Consider the following 20,041-nt stretch of genomic DNA (forward strand, 5'->3'; position numbering starts at 1 on the left):
ATCAACCTAGCTACTGCCTCTCAGGGAGGTGGATTACCTATACTGGCAGGAGAACCCCTCATGTCGGCCATACATAATGTCTACACTGAAGCACTACTGTACCACTGTAGCATTTTAAGTGTAGAAAAGCCCTTACACATATTTAACTTTGCTCAGTGGAAAATTAATGGGTCTACTCAAATGAACCAAGTGAAGTGCATAAGAAATGTTTGCAGGAGATTCTACAGGCTTTTGCTAAATATACTTGGTCATTTCCCTTTCCTAAGGAGCATACTAATTTAATATGGAAGTCTACATTGAATTATATTGGGGGAAACTCTGCTAGAATTTCAATTTCAGAAGCAAAAAAGGAAAAAGTTGTCAAAATACACAGAGCACGTTCAGGTAAACATTTAAAATTTATTAAACTTTTTGGTCAAAATAATTGAACAAGTATATACAATCCCATTGTATTAGCTCTATTATGTATTTTAAGAACAAGGTCAAATCTAATGCTTAAATGACCTAGTTCCACATTTCAAGATTTGCAAATAGTGTCACAACCAATATACAGTATAAGATTTTTATTTAAACTTTATTCGTAGAACCCCAAAAAGTTAGCTGTATTTACTAGCTTATTGTGAACAAGAGTGGCACTATGGACATTAATTGAGAGGGAAGGAACAGAGACATTTTTCTCTTGCATATCCATATCTGATTGAGTAATCATAATACACCTTCATTTTTATTAAAAATGGAGTGTAAACCACACTTCTGTATTTCATCAGGGAAGCTCAAAGGTCTAATTTTCAGAAGACGCCTCTGATTTTGCAGGCACATTTTATAGTCCTTACATATCTAGGTAATTTGATGCTATTAAAATGAGCCTGCAGTTATTTCAGGTACAATTTTACACCCACACCTATTTTGGGTGAAAAACTGATGGATGAGTTTCAGGCTCTTTTGAAAAAGAGTACCAAGAATTATTCTTTAATCTCCTGTTGTGAACAGGAACAGACATTACCACAAATGCATTTCATATCAGTATGTAGCCTCCATATAACCTGATCTCATGGTGTCAATGGGTTACAATACATTAAACTTTGTTATGTTGTGCTGCTGCTTTGCATAAGAAGTTATTTTTTTTAACTGCAATGTGAAATTTAATATACATATGCCAATTTTTAATATTTAAAATAAAGTATATTTTTCCAAAACAAAGGTACTAAACAGGTAAAAAAAAGTAATGCACATAAGGTATGTGTCTATGTCAAACATTTGAGAGGCATCTGATAAATCGGATTTTGAATTGTTAAAGCAGCAATTTTGTTGAATGTTAAGATATTTTTTCCTTCTGTTCTAGGTGGTCTCTTTCTATTATGGCCCTAGATAACTTTATACCAACCTTTTCAATCTCCTACTTTTTGTATAAAGTATGATGTAATTTTACATGAAACCAACACAACTTAAACTAATACAAATTTTGTGGAAACTAATTTCAGAGTTTGAAATATTTCATACTACACGAAACTGTTCATACCTGCCTGTCAAAAATCAATGTTCTGGGACACATTTTTCAAATCTTCCCATCAGAATTATTTTTCACAACCTCAATACATGCGATAAAAAAATAAAAAGACTGAATACATACTTTCAGATTTAAAAACACTTTTTATAGTTTGTTATTTTTATTAAGTGGTTTACACCAGAAGGTGTGGTTATCGATACAGTTGGTGAGTAAATATACATGGAAATCTGCCTACAAACCCAACTCAAGACCTACCTAAGTGCTTAGAGATAAAAACACCTAAGCCTAGATAAAAGGCCAGAGGAGGAATGTTTTACAGGCATAAAGCACAATATATGTTTTGAAAGGCCCAAATATTACAGCAGAGAAAGAGCGCAGAGACAGAAATTACATTTTTATGACAAGTTTTCTTCTTGGGTGTTAAATTTTTGGTCTATAAACTGGAAAGGAAGGCTCAGACTTAAATAAATACATTTGAGTATTGGCCTTTATTGAGCACTGTCCATCAATTCTGCTTCTTGTGGGCTTTTTCTTGTTGAAAATTGCAACTCACATCCCCCCTCACCGAAGGCAGAACTACACCATGAACTCAAAACCAGGCAAGCTTCTCTCCTTTATCTATAAAGGGAAGTAAGTGCATCAATGTTCTTTACTGGTAGGACAACAAGGCCTTCTCTTTTACAGAAACAACTGAGCTTAACTATGCAAGAAGATGACTTTGTCCTCAAATAAGCCATCTTTAGTTAATTTTGTCCTGGAATATATACAAGTTATTGGTGGCAGCTACAGCAATGATGTTCTCTGTGGGGTGCCATGCTGTATGAAGGATCTTCTTGTTGAAGTCCAGACTGTCAACACTTATCTCATCTTTCTTTCTCTTACCACCTGTACACACTTTGCGTGGCTTTAAGATGGCACGAGGTTTGCTACTTTCTCTTGATGCTTCTAATGTAATATCCCGTCGTGTGTTACGGTCAAACATCCTAAAGAAATTGTTGTAGGAGCCAGTCATGATAGCACTGTTTAAAACCAGAAGAAAGGGAAATATTTTACTTGGATTACTAGAGACCATAATACATTATTCCACTGCAGTGTGCCTCTAATTTATTTCTTCTGTGCACAGAACAAATGACTGCCAGCGCTCAAGTTTAAGACAACTTTGCACTATATTCTTTTCCCTCTTTATGTCCTTCCTCATTGCTACTCCTTTGATCCATCTTCCCACATTATTTCATACACCACATTCACCACTGCCTTCTCTCCAGCTCTCTTCCCACCCCCTTGCTATCCTACACATCCTCTCCCCTCACTGTCTCTTCTCTTACAGACACAGACAAATCATTCATGACCTTTCCCTGCTCTAGCCCTCTTGACCAGCACAAAAGAAAGTGGCTAGTGAAGTAGCAGCACCCTCCCCCTCACAGCAGAACTGCCCCTATTCTTTCTCTAGTATTATCCCTTCCCTACCCCCTTTTCATCCTACAGCACTGGAAGCAGCCAGGGGGAAAGGTAGTCCTTGAGCAACCACCCAATTCCAGCTAGCAGTACCAGAAATGCAGGGCAGCTCTCCTGCACTGCAGACACTTGGATGTGTATTTCAAAACTGCCTCCTGGAGCCCAAAGCCACTTCCCAGATACCAGTTATCTCTACCTTCCCCTGATGAGAACAAATTATAAAAGTTAATACAAATATCTACATCACAGTGAAAATTTAATAATTGAGAACAGTGTAAAATACGTTGACTTTAATATCAAAATACAAAGAATACTATACTGATTGGATTATACTAGAGAGGGAGAGAACTTCTCTGGGGTGGAAACAGTGCCACATAATTTGTGTAACAAGGACGATATCAGAGCCTTAACTACAGAACAGGTTTGTTTATATAACACATTCTAAACCTATGATAGTTCTTTTGACTTTGAGAAATCAAAAAGGTAACGCAGGTAACCTTTTGCCTGCAAAATTCAGAAAATGATCAACTTTGTTGAAAGATATTTAACTCTTGTATTAGCAGAAATGTAAACGGATTGACACCACTCCTTTCTGGAACTTGATACAAGCAGGATAGCAAGTTAGCAAGTTAACAATCCTAACATTCCAAGTGAGATTTTTGCTATGACCCTAATAAGAAGCTCTCTGTCATGGTTACAGATGTAGCTGCACCTCTGTCCTCTTTCTTATCTCACTGAATGCACTTCTTCAGATGTTAGGCTCATTCCCATATCTATCCCAGGGTGGAATTTTGCAATGCTCCCTCTCCTTGACTGGGACCTAGGCTACAGTACCCTATCAAACATTTCTGCCCTGCAGATCTCCCTGTGTTTGGGCATCAGGATTTTCCCCTTTGGGAATCTGTAACCAGAGGTCTATATTGACCAAACAGCCTTCTTAAAACAAAAGCATTGTTTATTTTGCAGCAGAAACAAAGTGTATGGGGGAAAAAGGATTTTAAAATAAATAAGTCTATATGCATGTCTATCTTATTTAAGAGTCCTATCATCCCATTATGTTGACATAGGCAGATCTAGCTTCCCCAGAAGCCTGGAGTAAGCTGTTATGTCAGAGTCTCATTTTACTCTGGTTCCTTGTAGGTTCTAACTCCCCCTGAGAGCATGTTCCTATTTATACCCTGCTATGGTTCTTTTGCTCTTTGGTATTTGGTGGGTCCTGGCCAAATCCAGTTTTGTAGACTGTTTGGAGACTGAAGCAGAATCAAGCTAGCAGTGCTGGCATTGTCCCTTAACAACTCTCCAGTGTTTGCTGATAGGTAGCTCTCTTGAGCATACTTCTCCTTCCTGCCTGTATTTCAGACATACCTCTATTTAGCTAATATATCAATATATTCATACAGTAAACACCCAATAATCAGGGCAACATACAGTATCAATAAGTTATCATAGTGCAGCTCCAAACCACTGCACTCTTGTATAGCACTTTTTATCCAGAAATTTTAAACGTTTCCATGGATCATGTAAGAAAACAAAAGCTAGAAGACGTAAAACTGCATTATATAGCTACCTCTGTTTCTACATGTATCGTTTACCTTCGACAACAAATTTAAGGACAGAACCCAACAGAAAGGTTGGAAATAAAATTAAACAAAAACTGATCTTTCAAAATATTGAAAACCAGTTATTTTTTGTCTTATTTCAAAAAATTATGAAAAAAATGGTTTCAGGATAGTTTTAAAGTCGAAATCCAAAAAAGCTAGTTGTATGCAACTGCAGCAATAATTTATACTGAAATAGGGTTAATTGAGAGAAAGTTTACATTGCCTTTGCCACCTCTTTGAGAATGCAAAAGAAAATTTAAGACCCTAATCTTGCACATTGAGTTCAAAAGGACTGTTCACATACTTTACATAAGCATGTGTTTAAGTGTTTTCAGGATTGGGGACTAAATTTCTGAAATTAACCTTATTTCACAAGTTAACCTTACCTATCAGAACCATTCCAGCAGCACTCAAACTTGTCAAAGATGCAGTCATTTTCATACAGAGAACAAAGCTTGCTTCGAAGATATTCATGAACCTTAAAACATTTAAGGAAGTATTAGACAGATCTAAAAAAGAAAGAGATAATATTTTTTAATTAAAAAAAAGCAACACTTTACCTGATATGTCTCTACAGGCCTGTTTTCCATATTGAGATCCCACACTTTAACTGAAAGGTAGTCTCTTGTCATCATGTATCGACCACTGTGACTGAATTTTACATCAGATATTGAAGAAATAATTTCTGAAAAGAATGATCTGCTGCTAGGATCTTCAGGCTCTTCAAAAACTGTAAATAAAGATGTAAAGTAAAACTGAATCCAATACACCAAATTTTACAAATGGCAATGCTATTCAATATTTACATATTTTAAAATCATGGACCTGAATACTAAATCCTCCATTTAAAAAAAGAAAAGAAAAGGAGACCATAGGCCTGCTTAGTTTTGTGGGATTTTTTTTTTAAAAAAAAAAGGTGATCCTTCTTTAAAAAGGCACTAAGTTCTCGTAGCTAGTATCACTAGCTGTTAAGCTCCAATGAGTTCTCCCATTAGGGCATATCAAGAAGCTGCAATTCCTGGAGTTTGAGTTTCTGCCTCTTAACATTCATTCAACAAAAAAATGGTATATGAAGTTAAATTCAAAAGTCACTGTGTTCCACTAAGACTACCGATTATTCTATAACGTTATGATAAAGTAAATCTAAAATTTTTTAAAACATGAAACAGTAAGAGAAGTCAGCATCTCCAGTGTACATTTCTTTTACAGATCCCACATATTTTAGTGGTGCTGTAAGGTACATGGTTTATTTATAAGTGAATATAAATTGCACCACACACAAAATTTACTGAAAGAGCAAGTTTGTATTTACACTGAAATTGCAACGACGATCTTTGTCTGCTTTCTTGAAACATGCTTTTTGGTTAGGTTGAAAGTTATTTACTCTTAATTCTTCAAATCAATGACAATACGAAGCATTCAACACCAAGGGAATAATACCAAAGTTCTTTCTTACAAACCTTTTATAAAAACATCATAGATTACTGTACATTTTACAAAGTAAAGGAAACTATCAAAAATATGACAAGTTAGATTGGCCATTGACATTTCCAATTATATAAGCTAAGTTGACTAAAAAGGAAATGCACCATACCATACTTGCCACAATGTTTAAGCATTTTCCTTCCCCAATAAAAAAACCTTATCTTTGCTACAGTATATGAGCTTACCTGGAAATATCAACGCAATTTAGGTCAACCCCAGGAAGTAGATATATATAAAACCATTACTACTGTAATACAACCAAGAAACAACAGGCTGTGTGTAAAGATGGGCCCTATTCCTTATGGTGGAAATATAAAAGCTTTCCTCACCTATATGAGGCTGTGTGGCTCAGTGCTTCAAAAACACTGGCCTTTCACCTCTGGGAACTGGCTTCAAATCCAGCACAGATCATTATGAATAAAATTCATTCCGATAGCTGTAAATGGTCACAAATGAAATGGGTTCTGGCAGCCTCAGCCCAGTTCCTAATGCACAAAGGTAGATGTCAATAAACTGCCCTGAACTGGCACTTGTTAAGCAGATACCTTTGAGAAGCACCAAGACTGAGTCTGGACAGAAGACAGGTCTCACTGGTGCCAAAAGCACTTGAGTCACATCGTCAATTGTCTCATGCTACACTTCTGCTTGCTGATGGCCTAGAACAAGACAATTAAAATGTTCCATTCTACAAAACTATGACTCCTTACCTTTGTAAGTTCTTTACCAATAAGCAGAATTTGACATTTTAATGTTTGTTTATACAAGTAGAATACCTACACCGTCTCATGTTGTATACGACAAACAAATCTATAAAGCAAAAAGATAGAATATTCTAAGTTACTTACATTTTGAATGCCTATCACAGAGGGCTGAAGAACGCATATCACAGAGTCGTATAGTTCCTTTGCTACTACTGTAGACAAACACATTACAATGATGTGGGTGAAACTCTGCGGCAGTAATCACTTCTGTTAGTTCCTCCATGTTAGCAGGCTTAATATCTACAATGTCTGAAAGTTTGTTGGTAAAGGCAACAAATAGCATTTCACTTTTATTGTTTCTAAAATAAAATTTCCAAAAAAAAAGAAAAAGAAAAAGAAAAAAAGGTTAATTATGATTCTGGTATATTTTTAGACGCATAAGGTGAGTTCCTCCCTTCTGCTTTGGGGACATTTACTCATTGTAAAAGGACAGGAGCAGCATAAAAATAATCCTGGGCTGGTCCTAGAATCTGTACCCTACAAACTAAAAATATTTGTGTGGAATTTTTTTGCAGGATCTTACAAACTGAACAGTGAATGGCCATCGTTCCCCTTATGCCCTGAAACAACTTTATGGCTATTTTATATTTCTTTCATCTTTGCTTTTATTGACGACACCTATGTTATTTGCCAAAATATCTCTTGGACCATTTTGGCCTGAGATGGGCAGCCTTAAGCCATAGCAAAAGGATCACTTTCAGTATTGTTTGCAAGGCATATCCATACTTGGTATGCAAAATTCTAAGTTTTTACTTTATTTCAAGATTAACATCTGACTACACAGCTGACACTTTGAATACAACAGAAGACAGAACTCTCTAGCAAAATGGAATTCTTTATTTTATTTTACGTATATTATCAATAAGCTCCTTTAATGGAAGACTGACCCCCACATTTAAGATATATGGTCCCAGCATTTCACCTCATCTTCACTTTCTGCTCTGCAAAATTAAACTACCTAAACTCTACATATCTTCCTACTTGCAGCTTTCCATTTAAAAAACATGTTTCACTGTGATTTAGTGCATTTGAACTATTGTTTAATTATGAGACTAGAGTTAAATGAAAGTATTTAGGGCACTTATGTTTAGTAAAACTGCAGATATAACAATAAAAATGTTTCTATTAATAGTCAAAACAGAGAAATTTTATATATAATCATAGAATTCATACAGGAAAAGGATACTAAAACTTCTATCTGTGATTTCTAAATGCCATAGGTTAATTCTTAGGTCATCCGCAGAAAGGTATGTTTCATGATCACTATTTACTGAAATAGAGTTTATGTGATACGTGTGTGCATTTGCAAATATCCTTCGGGGACTTGCTTCTACCATTAGGTCCATGGGTTTCAATATTGGCACCTGCAAAGGGGAAGAGAAGATACAAGAAAAGTCAGTTTTTATATGTGGGGAAAAAGTTCACTGTAAAGATAAGAGCTAGTAATTTGTGATTCAAAAGTTTACATTAAAGATGAATTAATTCAGCTACTGTATAAATAGTCTTATTTGCTATTATGTAGAACAATAATGTAGACTACAGAAATCTGATTTTCTCTCTGTACAGGAACACAGTTCACTTAGTTCTGGGGCACTTTTCAAATCCTCTGGGCAAAAAAATATAATAAAACAGTTGCACACCCTACTGACTTTCCCCATATTAGCAGTCACAAACCAGATCCCCCGATTGTCATTTTTTTGCATTTCAAATATGTAAGGCTCTCCCATACTTCCCCATCGAGAGATAAGTACATGTTCATATGGAACAATTTGGAGATACTCAATTTGAAACTCTCACATACCTGAAAATAAATCTTCTGTAGTTACTTGTAAGATCTATAACAAAAATTAGCTGATCAAAAGAGATCTAAGACTGTTTACTTAGAGCATCTGATAGCAGTTGGTGCACTGTTTCTCCTCTAAAAATCAGTTAATCCCTTCTACACAGCAACAAGGGAGCTGAAAAACCCTTAAAACAACATTTTAAAATGGAATGAAAAAAACTATTTGAAAGATGAACAAGAAGAAAGTTAATTTGCAAATGAAATCAACTTGACCATGTCCTCATAACATAATCTGATGCTCTTTTTACTGAACTATTGACAAATTATTAACAACACACCAAGTGGAAAGGTAAGAGAATGGAAACTTTTTTTTTTCTTTTTTTTAAACTTAGATACAAGGTTTCTGGAATTGCCACATATCTTGTTTATTATATAAAAAAAATTCTTCTTCTTGCCACTAATGATTAGTCACATTTTAACATTTAAAGTTAAAACGCAAGAAAAAAATATAATTGATGAAGTGGAGTGCTAGGATGAGGTGGACTAAAAATAATATTTCAGGGTACATGACTTTTATTATAAAAGAACAATCAAAATCCAGAACACTAGAATTAGTGTAATTAAGGAAAGGTTAAGCAAAATCTAAATTACAATTAATGCAGTTAAGTGTGAAATTCTCCTTTAACTCCTGGCTGCAAGGCTGCACAGAGGAACAGTGGGCACGAGCCACACAGAGGGCTTCCACTCTCCATGCCCAGGGGAAAGACCCTCTGTGCCAGTTTCGTAGACCAGTACTGAAGGAATGGGGATGTCTTTATGTGAATCCAGTAGGCCTAACACCCCAATTGCTACAACTGCAATTCTGGAGTACCTGCTGTTTGGAGGGGAAGTCACTGTGTACCACATTGACAAAGATACAGTCCCTGCATCTAGTTATTTAGGTTTTATGTGGGTGAAGCAAATTTCTTTAAAAAAGGAAAAGGGTGAAGTAAAATTCACTCAATGAAATCTAAAAGTAACTTTTGAGACTAGAATGTGAAAATGAAATAGCATCAGGTGAACATATTAAGAGACCACCTGAATCATTCCTGGGTGATCGATTATGAAAACATACAAGTGTAAATATCACCAAATCTCAAATAAAAGGAACATATGTTATTAATAAGTTACTGGTGAAACTAAACCCTGAACCACAAAGCTGTGGAAGTAGTTTTTTACTACTTATGGCTACGGGACACTAAGAAAAATATTACCTACACATACAATCTTGCTTTGGAAAAATGACTTGACCTATTATTGTAATTTGATTGGGTTGTGACTGGCTTTAATAATACTGTGTTTTTATAGCCTCAGTAATAAAAGCACATGACCAAAAGTAGAAAGCCTTCTTGTTTCTGCTCTCAAAAGAATTTTTAATGTATAATAGACCCTCAGAGTTAAGAAAAAACACAGAATTACAAACACTGACCGGTCAAGCACACATCTCATTTGGAAGCAGATGTACGCAATCAAGCAGCAGCAGAGGGAGAAAAAAAAAAAACTACAAAAAAGGAGAAAGCTTAAACTGTAAGGTAATGAAACTGTTGCTGTGCTTGTTTCATTTAAATTAAAATGGTTAAAAGCAGCATTTTTCTTCTGCATAGTAAAGTTTAAAAGTTGTATTAAGTCAATGTTCAGTTGCAAACTTTTGAAAGAAAAACCATAATGTTTTGTTCAGAGTTACAAACAACTTCCATTCCCGACGTGTTCGTAACTCTGAGGCGCTACTGTATTCGGTCTTGTCTTGACACAGCATTGAATCTTCCTGCAATGGCTTTATATATTAAAAAGGGTAAATCAGGATTAGGAATGGATCCAGTTCTTAGTTTACGATGGTGAAATAGAAGAAAATGTTATCAATAACATTTCTTTGCATATTAAAAACATTAAATCCACAAAAAGAACAGGAATACTTGTGGCACCTTAGAGACTAAAAAATTATTTGAGCATAAGCTTTTGTGGGCTACTGCCCACTTCATCAGATGCATAGAATGGAACATATAGTAAGAAATTATCTATACATACAGAGAAATGAAAAGGTGGAAGTAGCCATATCAACTATAAGAGACTAATTAATTAAGATGAGGTATTATCAGCAGGAGAAAAAAAAAAACTTTTGTAGCGATAATCAAGATAGCCCATTTTAGACAGTTGACAAGGCGGCGTGAGGATACTTAAAATGGGGAAATAGATTCAATATGACCTAGCCACTCCCAGTCTCTATTCAAACCCAGGTTAATGGTATCTAGTTTGCATATTAAGTCAACAGTTTCTCACTGGGGTCTGTTTTTGAAGCTTTTCTGTTGCAAAATTGCCACCTTTAAGTCTGTTATTGAATGACCAGAGAAGCTGAAGTGTTCTTCCTTAGCTCTCGTCCCCTAACACCCCTACTCTATTTGTGCTATGATGATGACATCTTCATCATCTGGACCCATGTAAAAGCAGCCCTTGAGGAATTCCACCATGATTTCAACAATTTCCATCCCACCATCAACCTCAGCCTAGACCAATCCATACAAGCGGTCCATTTCCTGGACACTACTGTGCTAATAAGTGATGATCACATAAACACCACCCTATACCGGAAACTTACTGACCCGCTATACTTACCTACATGACTCCAGCTTCCATCCAGGACACACCACACGATCCATTGTCTACAGCCAAGCTCTAAGATATAACCACATTTGCTCCAATCCCTCAGACAGAGACAAATACCTACAAGATCTCTATCAAGCATTCTTAAAACTACAATACCCACCTGCTGAAATGAAAAAACAGATAGACAGCCAGAAGAGTACCCAGAAGTTACCTACTACAGGACAGGCCCAACAAAGAAAATAACAGAACGCCAATAGCCGTCACCTTCAGCCCCCAACTAAAACCTTTCCAGCGATTCATCAAAGATCTATAACCCATCCTGAAAGATGATCCCTCACTCTCACAGATCTTAGGAGACAGACCAGTCCTTGCTTACAGACAGCCCCCCAACCTGAAACAAATACTCATCAGCAACCACACAACAAAAACAGTAACCCAGGAACCTATTCTTGCAACAAAGTCCGATGCCAACTCTGTACACATATTTATTCAAATGACACTATGATAGGCCCTAATCACATTAGCCACGCCATCAGGGGCTCATTCACCTGCACATCTATCAATGTGATATATGCCATCATGTGCCAGCAATGCCCCTCTGCCATGTACATTGGCCAAACCAGACAGTCTCTACACAAAAGAATAAATGAACACAAATCTGATATCAGGAATCGTAACATTCAAAAACCAGTAGAACACTTCAACCTCTGTGGTCACTCAGTAACAGATGTAAAGGTAGCAATTTTGCAACAGAAAAGCTTCAAAAACAGACTCCAATGAGAAACTGCTGAGCTTGAATTAATATGCAAACTAGATACCATTAACTTGGGTTTGAATAGAGACAGAGTGGCTGGGTCATTACACATATTGAATCTATTTCCCCATTTTAAGTATCCTCACACCTGTCAACTGTATAAAATGGGCCATCTTGATTATCACTACAAGTTTTTTTTCCCTCCTGCTGATAATACCTCAATTAATTAGCCTCTTACTGTTGGTATGGCTACTTCCATCTTTTCATGTTCTCTGTATGTATATATATTTCTTACTATATGTTCCATTCTATGCATCCGATGAAGTGGGCTGTAGCCCACGAAAGCCTATGCTCAAATAAATTTGTTGGTCTCTAAGGTGCCACAAGTACTCCTGTTCTTTTTGCAGATACAGACTAACACAGCTGCTACTCTGAAACCTGTCATTAAATCCACAAGCACTAAATCAAAACCATTAGGAAAAAATACTTTGACCTTTCAATTTCAGAACAAGCTCCACTCAAATACAACATCAAATGTCCCTTGTAATGCATCCTTGAAACCATTAAATTTAGACCTAGATGACCAATATGGCCTAACAGTTCGTTTTAATTAAAAAGTGAGCTGACCATTTCAGAAAAATATTCTTGAAATTTAATTTTCCACCAGTGTCAAAGATAATCACCGTACTTTAAGTGCAAATTTATGAATCCACACAAATACTGCGAGATGAGTCACTAACACAACAGGCTATTCAGGGAGATAAGTAGAAGTGATACATTATTTAGGTTCAAAGATAGCTTAAGAGTTTTATGTTAAAAAAACGATTATTCAAAAATATTCTATCTTAATTTTACTGTCTTCTAGAAATTTAGATGAGTGAAAGGATACACCTAATGAAAAATATTAACTTATTTTAAACAGACTTTAAAAACCCTATTTTATATTTACAACAGCATTAAGATGTTCCAAGATGTCACTAAGAAGCCCATAACAAAATATTTGTGCCTGAAGCACTCTGGTCTTTAATCTTCTCAAAGCATCTAGATAGTGTTATGGGCCCATGAATTAATGAAACTTCAGTAATGTCTTTCATTTAATTCTGTATGTTTTGTATGATCCTGAAATACCCAATACAGTTTTGACTCCACATAATACAAACTACAATACAATACACAACTTTATAAGTGAATAACACCTCTTTTTAAATGTACAAAGGTAAAGTTGTACATTCAAAAAGTAGATTTAACTAGAGCCAAAGGAAAAAACAAAAAACATACTCGTAGTGAGGTGATTCTAAACGGATCCCGAAGTCGTCCATCTTCATCTTTCAAGTTATAACCTTCAGCTCTTTTATCCCTTTCACTTATTTTCCATAATTTAATAGTTTTATCTAAAAACAAAAATTCACATTCTTGAAATTGAAATTACAAAATTAAACATGATTCAATAATTATAAAGTTATATGCCAGATTATAAACTCTCCCAGGCAGGGATTGTTTCTTCATCTGAGTTTCCTCTGTGCCTATTACAAAGAGGCCTCAATTCTGATTGTCGCCTTGAGCGCTACCATAGTATAAAATGATTAAAAACACAAACACTACATACTAGAATATTTTACTTTGTTTGAACTGCTTATGAAACCATTCAGAATTGTCCTTAAAGTTGCCTATTTTAACTATATAAATTTTCCAGACAAAATATAAATTTTAAATGGTGTTAAAGTTGAGAATACATATCAGTAATGTAGAGATTTGCAGGGATGTTCTTATTATGCCCCAAACAAGATCAACTGAGGAAGTTTGGAATTAAAACTGAAATGAAAAGAAATTCAAATATGTTACTGTATGGAAATGCATAGTTAAGGCCCTAACGTCTTAATTCTGCCCTGTAGCACCAGCATAAAATAATCATATAAAGGCACTGTAGTATTTGATACCCTGGATTAGATGAAGTCCAGACAGACATTAGATTTTTCATATATTTTTCCTTATAGTGTCACTATAGGATAGAGTTAAGGTTTTCTGGGTGCTCTAACAGTGTATTTCCATTCTTTAACATGCTTGGATTTCTTGTAACTTCAACTTTGAATTTCTAGGAAACAGCTTTCTCGGCCATTCCCCGAAATCCTGGATTCCAATCTGAGGACTACAAAAGCCATGTTGGATTTATTATTCAAGGGGGCAAAAAGCCATGACAAAGTTCCTAAATGACTGTAATTTTTCATATGCAGTCAATTTCCCAGACAAGCATCCTTGAAGGCAGCAACCTCTTTCCTCCCTCCCTCCCACTGCCAAAAAAACAAATACACCAACTATAAGCTCTTCTTACAGCCAGCAAAACTGGGCCTCTCTTTCCACCTTCTGGAGCCAGAGAATAGTCCTCTGAATGTAGCTTTCAGCTCACCTGTTTTTTCAGTATGGTTCAAATATATTCCACTGGAAAATCTACTTGGGAAAGAATCCTATTCTCCTTCAGGATCACCAATCCCCATGATCCTTGTGCACATAAGGATACTGAACTATTAAGACAGGAAAGCTCTTTTTCCACTACAGAAAGATGGAAGAATCAGCCTCCAGGGACAATGTTAGAAAGGAATGTTACCCTGATCCAAGTAGTGAGGTTGTGTAAGAAGATTTAAGGAGGAGCACTACACAGGGTGAATCACCTTGTTAAGGTCAGGAGCATCTTGGTCTGCTGGTTCAGACAAAGAATTGAACCCTAGGCTTCTGGAGACTAGCAGGTCATCTATGTGAAATAAGTTGTCCAAGGATGAGGCTGTGAGTTTTTCAATCTATGACAGACTGAAAGCTCTGGCAAAAATATTCTGAGGACCACCAGCAAGGAGTATTAACGCAATGTGTCTTTTGACTGACAAATTTCCATGTTAAATATTCTTCTCCAAGAAAGCATATGATTATTCTATTCCTGACATGCTTACATCAGAACCAAGGTACCAATGGGCTTCTGGACTAAGTGGGGGTTCTGACTTTTGAGAGGGAAGAGGAGCAACGTAGGAGAAGTGAAATCCTGACACCATAAGCATTGGGTATACTTATATCTGTTGACATCATAAATGGAGGGGCATTTCTCACAAGATCATCTCTACCAACTAAAGGAGAAGGAACACTGCACCTGAAGGAGGCTGACTCCACTGAACATTCTGAGTGTAAGGAAAAACATTCAAAGCCCCTGACTCTATCCTGGCTAATCCTGAGGTAAAACCACAGCTGTGTGTGCGCGCGTGCAAATTTAAACAGAAGTCTAGCCTCTTTTTATCTGCTAAGACAAGGAAACAGCAGAGAAGCTTGAATCATCCACTTTCCTTTAGAGGAAGAATGAGATCTTTAAGAAGTCTGCTATTTTCATTTGCCGTTAGGAAAATCTACTCCTCTGACTTAAGGAGAGATGTTTGAAAAAAAGTTTCTCCTCCTTAAGAAATAAATATACACATATGAATATACAATAAAAGGTTTGAGTAGCATGCTCGATGTAGTTGAATTTAGTAATTTGTTTTTGTTATTCCCCATCAAGCTAACAAAGAAATGTACAGTTGAACCAATGATCTCCTGAGGAGTGAGATTCCCTTTATATTTTAAAATTCTACTAAAAGTGTGACATACCCATTTGAATAAACCTTTCTTTCAGAAGGTGTTATATGCACTATTTTCATAAACAAAAAGAAGACTGATATACAATGTTGACATGTACAGAGATTTGTTCTGCTGTTTCACAGCTGATGTCCCTGGTGTTCTGTTTAACAGGTGATCATGAGATAGTGGACAAGTCCTTCTGAAAGGTAATAGGGTATGTGCACTGACACTTTCATAAAAGGTAGATGATTCCAGTCAAATGCTGGGTAAGACAACAGAAACGTTCTCTAAGGAGCTGGGTTGTGTTATTGCCAAAGGGACTGTAACTTCGACAGTACAAAGATGAAGCTTTGGCTGTTAGAATGCCAAGAAATTTCTACCATGTAAGGAACAAGGTAAATTATCCAGTTATTTCAAGTTTACAGATAGACTGCAATTCCTTTTAATAGACTCCATATAAACATATCTCATCTGAAACCTTTTTAGGTTTTCTTTCCATTCTATAATTGTCTAATTCAATATAGAATAAGCAAAAGCTGTATTTGTAGAATTGATAGATATCTGGGGAAAATTGTTTGCTAGCATTCTGGAAAAAAGTGAATTCATTATGGGAGACAAGGAAGAATGAGCCTTATTCCCAAACCCCAAATGCTAATCAGAAAAGCTATTATCACTTTTTTTTAAATCTATAAACTAGTACCTTCAAGGCCTCTGAGTAAGGGGGTTTATTTGGATTACAAGCTGATCTGGGGAGGGGCCTTCCTTTAAATCTTATACAGTGGCAAGTACATCATCAGCAAATAATGATAACTTGTGTAACAGTCAGATGTACAATAAAATGTAGGCTTCTACAGGCATATAAGACCCACCCCAACCACCAAAGATACAAAGTTCTTTCACACTCACTTTGCAGGTTATTTTATGATAAAGAACACCAGTGCAATTGTATACTGCAGTATTCCATATGAAACTTAATCACACTTGTTCCATGTTTTAAATCTATTAATTACAAATAATCATAAGGTTACATTAGTTGAAAGATTAGAGGGAAATAATTTTGATGTCATTTGTTTTCAACATTTAATATCACTTTTGTATTCAGTTTCACTGCTTCCTTGTGTAGTTTCCATCTGTGTTCACCTTTCACACAGTAATGGGGAAGAAAAACAGTTACAACTAGAAAAAAGTGATTTAAAACAACAAAAATTGGCAGGTAGATTCCAGGTCAGATGTAATACTTGAAACTACTGTTGATTTTTTTTTTTTAAACTGGTTTGATTTCAAGTTCATATCATCTCTTTGGACTTGCCAACCGGCATTTTCAGGACATAGTGTAGGAGTAATAACCTGCAAAAAAGCCCTCCCCTATTAATAGAGCATTATGGTGAAACAGCTGCACTGTATTACAGTACCCAGCACAATCGTACTGCAATCCAGAATGGAGTATTTTAGTGAAACCATGATATAAATATTTACTACTAACATATATTAGAAGATAACTACTAAGATTTTCTCCAATTTAATAAGGCAGAGAGGAGAGGTAGGGCTATATTTCAGATTTATTTAAGTGAGACTCTTTAATTTTATGTATGGAATTGACATATCATGATCATGTACGTAATGGAAATATAAATAAATGTATTCCTGTCAATACAGCTGTTCCTTTTAGTTTGTAAGCTCTTCCAAGCAGGCACCATGCTCTGATGTCTGGGCAACGTATCACATTGTGGGAACCACCAGAAATAATGTTGCATCACTAACATCAGGTTGCTCTGTCATTGAAGAACGGCCCTGCCACTGGACAGCGCCAGGATCAGAGAAACACAAAGGAGGCTTAAAGCCTCCTTCTCTCAAGCTATGCTATGGTTATGGGGCTAAATTCCTGCCTTTTGCAACACATTTGTGCACGAAAGGAGTAGAAAGCACACAGAGCTTCTTTACATAGCCTTCAGTCATGCAAGCAGAACAACAGGCAGGGAAAGTACTGCTGGCTATTATGTCAGCTTGCATATTACATCCAAGGGCACATTCAGTGGGTTGGTAGGTATATCTTCCCATATTCCCCTAAGACAGCTAATGCATAGTTACTTCACTATTCTAAACATATGGTATCAAACCTAACATGTCTTGCATAGAATTAAAACTATGAAAAAAGAATACTATTCTGTTGTATGAAAGTAATGAACAAATGGATCCAGGGTAAGACTATGAAATTCAACTAGAAGTATCAAAAGATCTTGCTGTTTTACAAAATAAAAGTACACAATGAAATGTCCTTACCATTTGTAGACAGCAGGAAATGAGCAGCATTCTGTTGTGGTAACCACCTAATTTTATTAATTTTTTCCTCAATTTCTAGACTCTTCAAGTAGTCAAACTCAGGTTCATGACTCTGAAAGGTACTGTAAACGTTATATTCTCCCCGAGAATGAGGACGGCTTTTATTCTGCAAGGAAGCATAACATTTTTATTAATGAAATAGAAGTTATTTATTTTTATACCTAGAAAATGACAACATTATATACATTCTAAATGTGAACCAGGAATTGGGAAATGCTACTGGGCAAAGTCTTGATGAACTGGTCAAGATCCATTAGAACAGGGGTTGGCAACCTTTCAGAAGTGGTGTGCCGAGTCTTCATTTATTCACTCTAATTTAAGGTTTCGCGTGCCAGTAATATATTTAAACATTTTTAGAAGGTCTCTTTCTATAAGTCTATAATATATAACTGAACTATTGTTGTATGTCAAGTAAATAAGGTTTTAAAAATGTTTAAGAAGATTCATTAAAAATTAAATTAAAATGCAGAGCCCCATGGACCAGTGGGCAGGACCTGGGCAGTGTGAGTGCCGCTGAAAATCAGCTTGTGTGCTGCCTTCAGCACGTGTACCATAGGTTGCCTACTTCTGCATTAGAATGATATTTTGTATAACTGGTCTTTTACAATACAAATTGTAAGTTTTAATTAAACTTCCATTTTTGTTTAGTTTTAGAAATTGTAAAATCCAGTCTGTTCCTGCTATGTTTGATGCACCAGCACGCTCTCTGCTGGCAATGTTCTAGCCACAGAATTTCACTGCACATTAGACATACCCTACATGGTTACGGAAAGACCCCATTTCTCACAAGATGTGTGGTTTTGTAAAGTTTTTAAAATGTATTTTTTTAATATGCCAATGTTATAACATTACAAACTCTACAAAACTGCGCATATTGGAAGACAGTGGACTCTTACCACTATTGGGCAGCTCCAGTCCACAGTAGGGTTCTGTGGCTGGTATGTCAGCAACAGAGAGAATGTGGTGCACCAAATAGTGAGGGAGCAGGAGATCTGCAGCTGGCCTTGACTTAGAGATCTGCAGAGAAACAAAGAAGTTTTACAGTAGATTAATATTATACAAATGTTTCTTGTTCTTGTTATTTAGGACAATCAACACGTAATTTCTAAAATTACTGTTTTTTTAAAATATGCAAACTGACATCAATGCAGATTTGCATTAAAAGTGACCTGCAAATGGTCATCTCCCTTTATCAATGTGTGGCAAAACCCCAACCATCAAGCAAAGATGGTCCAATCCTGCAATGTGCTGAGCATCCTCAACTTCCATTCATTTCAACGGAAGGTGAGGACACTGTAGTTCAAGACATCAACTTGGCTTCCATTCTGTTTTAGACCACTCATCAGCAGGCTCTTGTTCAGGTGCTTCCTTCTGTTAACAACAACCACCATGAAATACAACCAGAATATGGAGTAGGCTGGTGAGGCCTCAGGTACAGTAACTCCTCACTTAACGTCCTCCCATTTAACATTGTTTTGAAGTTATGTCGCTGCTCCATTAGAGAACAAGCTCGTTTAAAGTTGTGCAATGCTCCCTTATAACGTCGTTTGGCTGACTTTACAAGAGAGCATTGCATAAGTTCCTCATCTCCTCCTCCCCCTCCCTTCCTCCCAGCGCTTCTGGGAGGACTTTCGAGGGGGGGGGGAGCTGCCCCCCCTCCACCCCCTGGCAGGCAGGGCCACCCAGAACGCAGGGACTGTAGGGGCTGCAGGGCCCTGGGCTAAGGGGGACCAAGGACCCTGGCCTGCAGCTCTAGAGCCCCTTTTGGAATGAGGCCCTTTGAAGGGGAAAGCTCCGCTTCTCTCCAGCCACTGGCTGTGCGGCTGCCCCTGCTCCTCCTGCCTGTGCTCGCAGGGCCACATTCTGAAAGGGGCTTTAGAGCTGCAGGTCAGGGCCCCCTTAGCCCAGGGCCCTGCAGCCCCTAAAGCCCCTGCATTCCAGGTAGCCCTGCCTGCCAGGGTGGGGGCAAATCCCAGAATCGTGGCTCCCAGAATCACGACCATGGGGGCGGTGCCACGCTGCGCAGAGCCATCTGCACACTCCCTGCACCAAACAGAAGCTGCCCCAGGTAAGTGCTCTGCACCTCCTGTCTGCCCCAGTCCTGAGCCTCCTCCCAAACCCCCA

At 37.0% G+C, this 20,041-nt stretch overlaps 1 protein-coding gene across 4 annotated transcripts in view; it reads right to left on the reverse strand.

Annotated features, from left to right (window-relative positions):
* Positions 1 to 363: 363 nt before the first annotated feature.
* Positions 364 to 20,041, reverse strand: part of PPP2R2D (protein phosphatase 2 regulatory subunit Bdelta) — a 50,978-nt gene continuing 31,300 nt past the window's right edge. Inside the window, exons 2-9 of one of the 4 annotated variants that reach the window (XM_045024404.1) lie at positions 18,814 to 18,934; positions 17,858 to 18,023; positions 13,265 to 13,377; positions 7,996 to 8,173; positions 6,894 to 7,058; positions 5,124 to 5,293; positions 4,950 to 5,041; positions 365 to 2,526 (exon numbers count right to left, since the gene is read on the reverse strand). In XM_045024404.1, coding sequence (XP_044880339.1) covers positions 2,247 to 2,526; positions 4,950 to 5,041; positions 5,124 to 5,293; positions 6,894 to 7,058; positions 7,996 to 8,155 — 867 coding nt within the window. In that variant the 5' untranslated portion in view covers positions 8,156 to 8,173; positions 13,265 to 13,377; positions 17,858 to 18,023; positions 18,814 to 18,934 and the 3' untranslated portion in view covers positions 365 to 2,246. Of the gene's footprint in view, positions 2,527 to 3,055; positions 3,165 to 4,949; positions 5,073 to 5,123; positions 5,294 to 6,893; positions 7,059 to 7,995; positions 8,174 to 13,264; positions 13,378 to 17,857; positions 18,024 to 18,813; positions 18,935 to 20,041 lie in introns of those variants that run through there. The other 3 variants (XM_045024402.1, XM_045024401.1, XM_045024403.1) reach the window with 3 other exon arrangements.

The sequence above is a fragment of the Mauremys mutica genome, chromosome 7, assembly GCF_020497125.1.
Source record: "Mauremys mutica isolate MM-2020 ecotype Southern chromosome 7, ASM2049712v1, whole genome shotgun sequence".
NCBI lineage: Eukaryota > Metazoa > Chordata > Testudines > Geoemydidae > Mauremys > Mauremys mutica.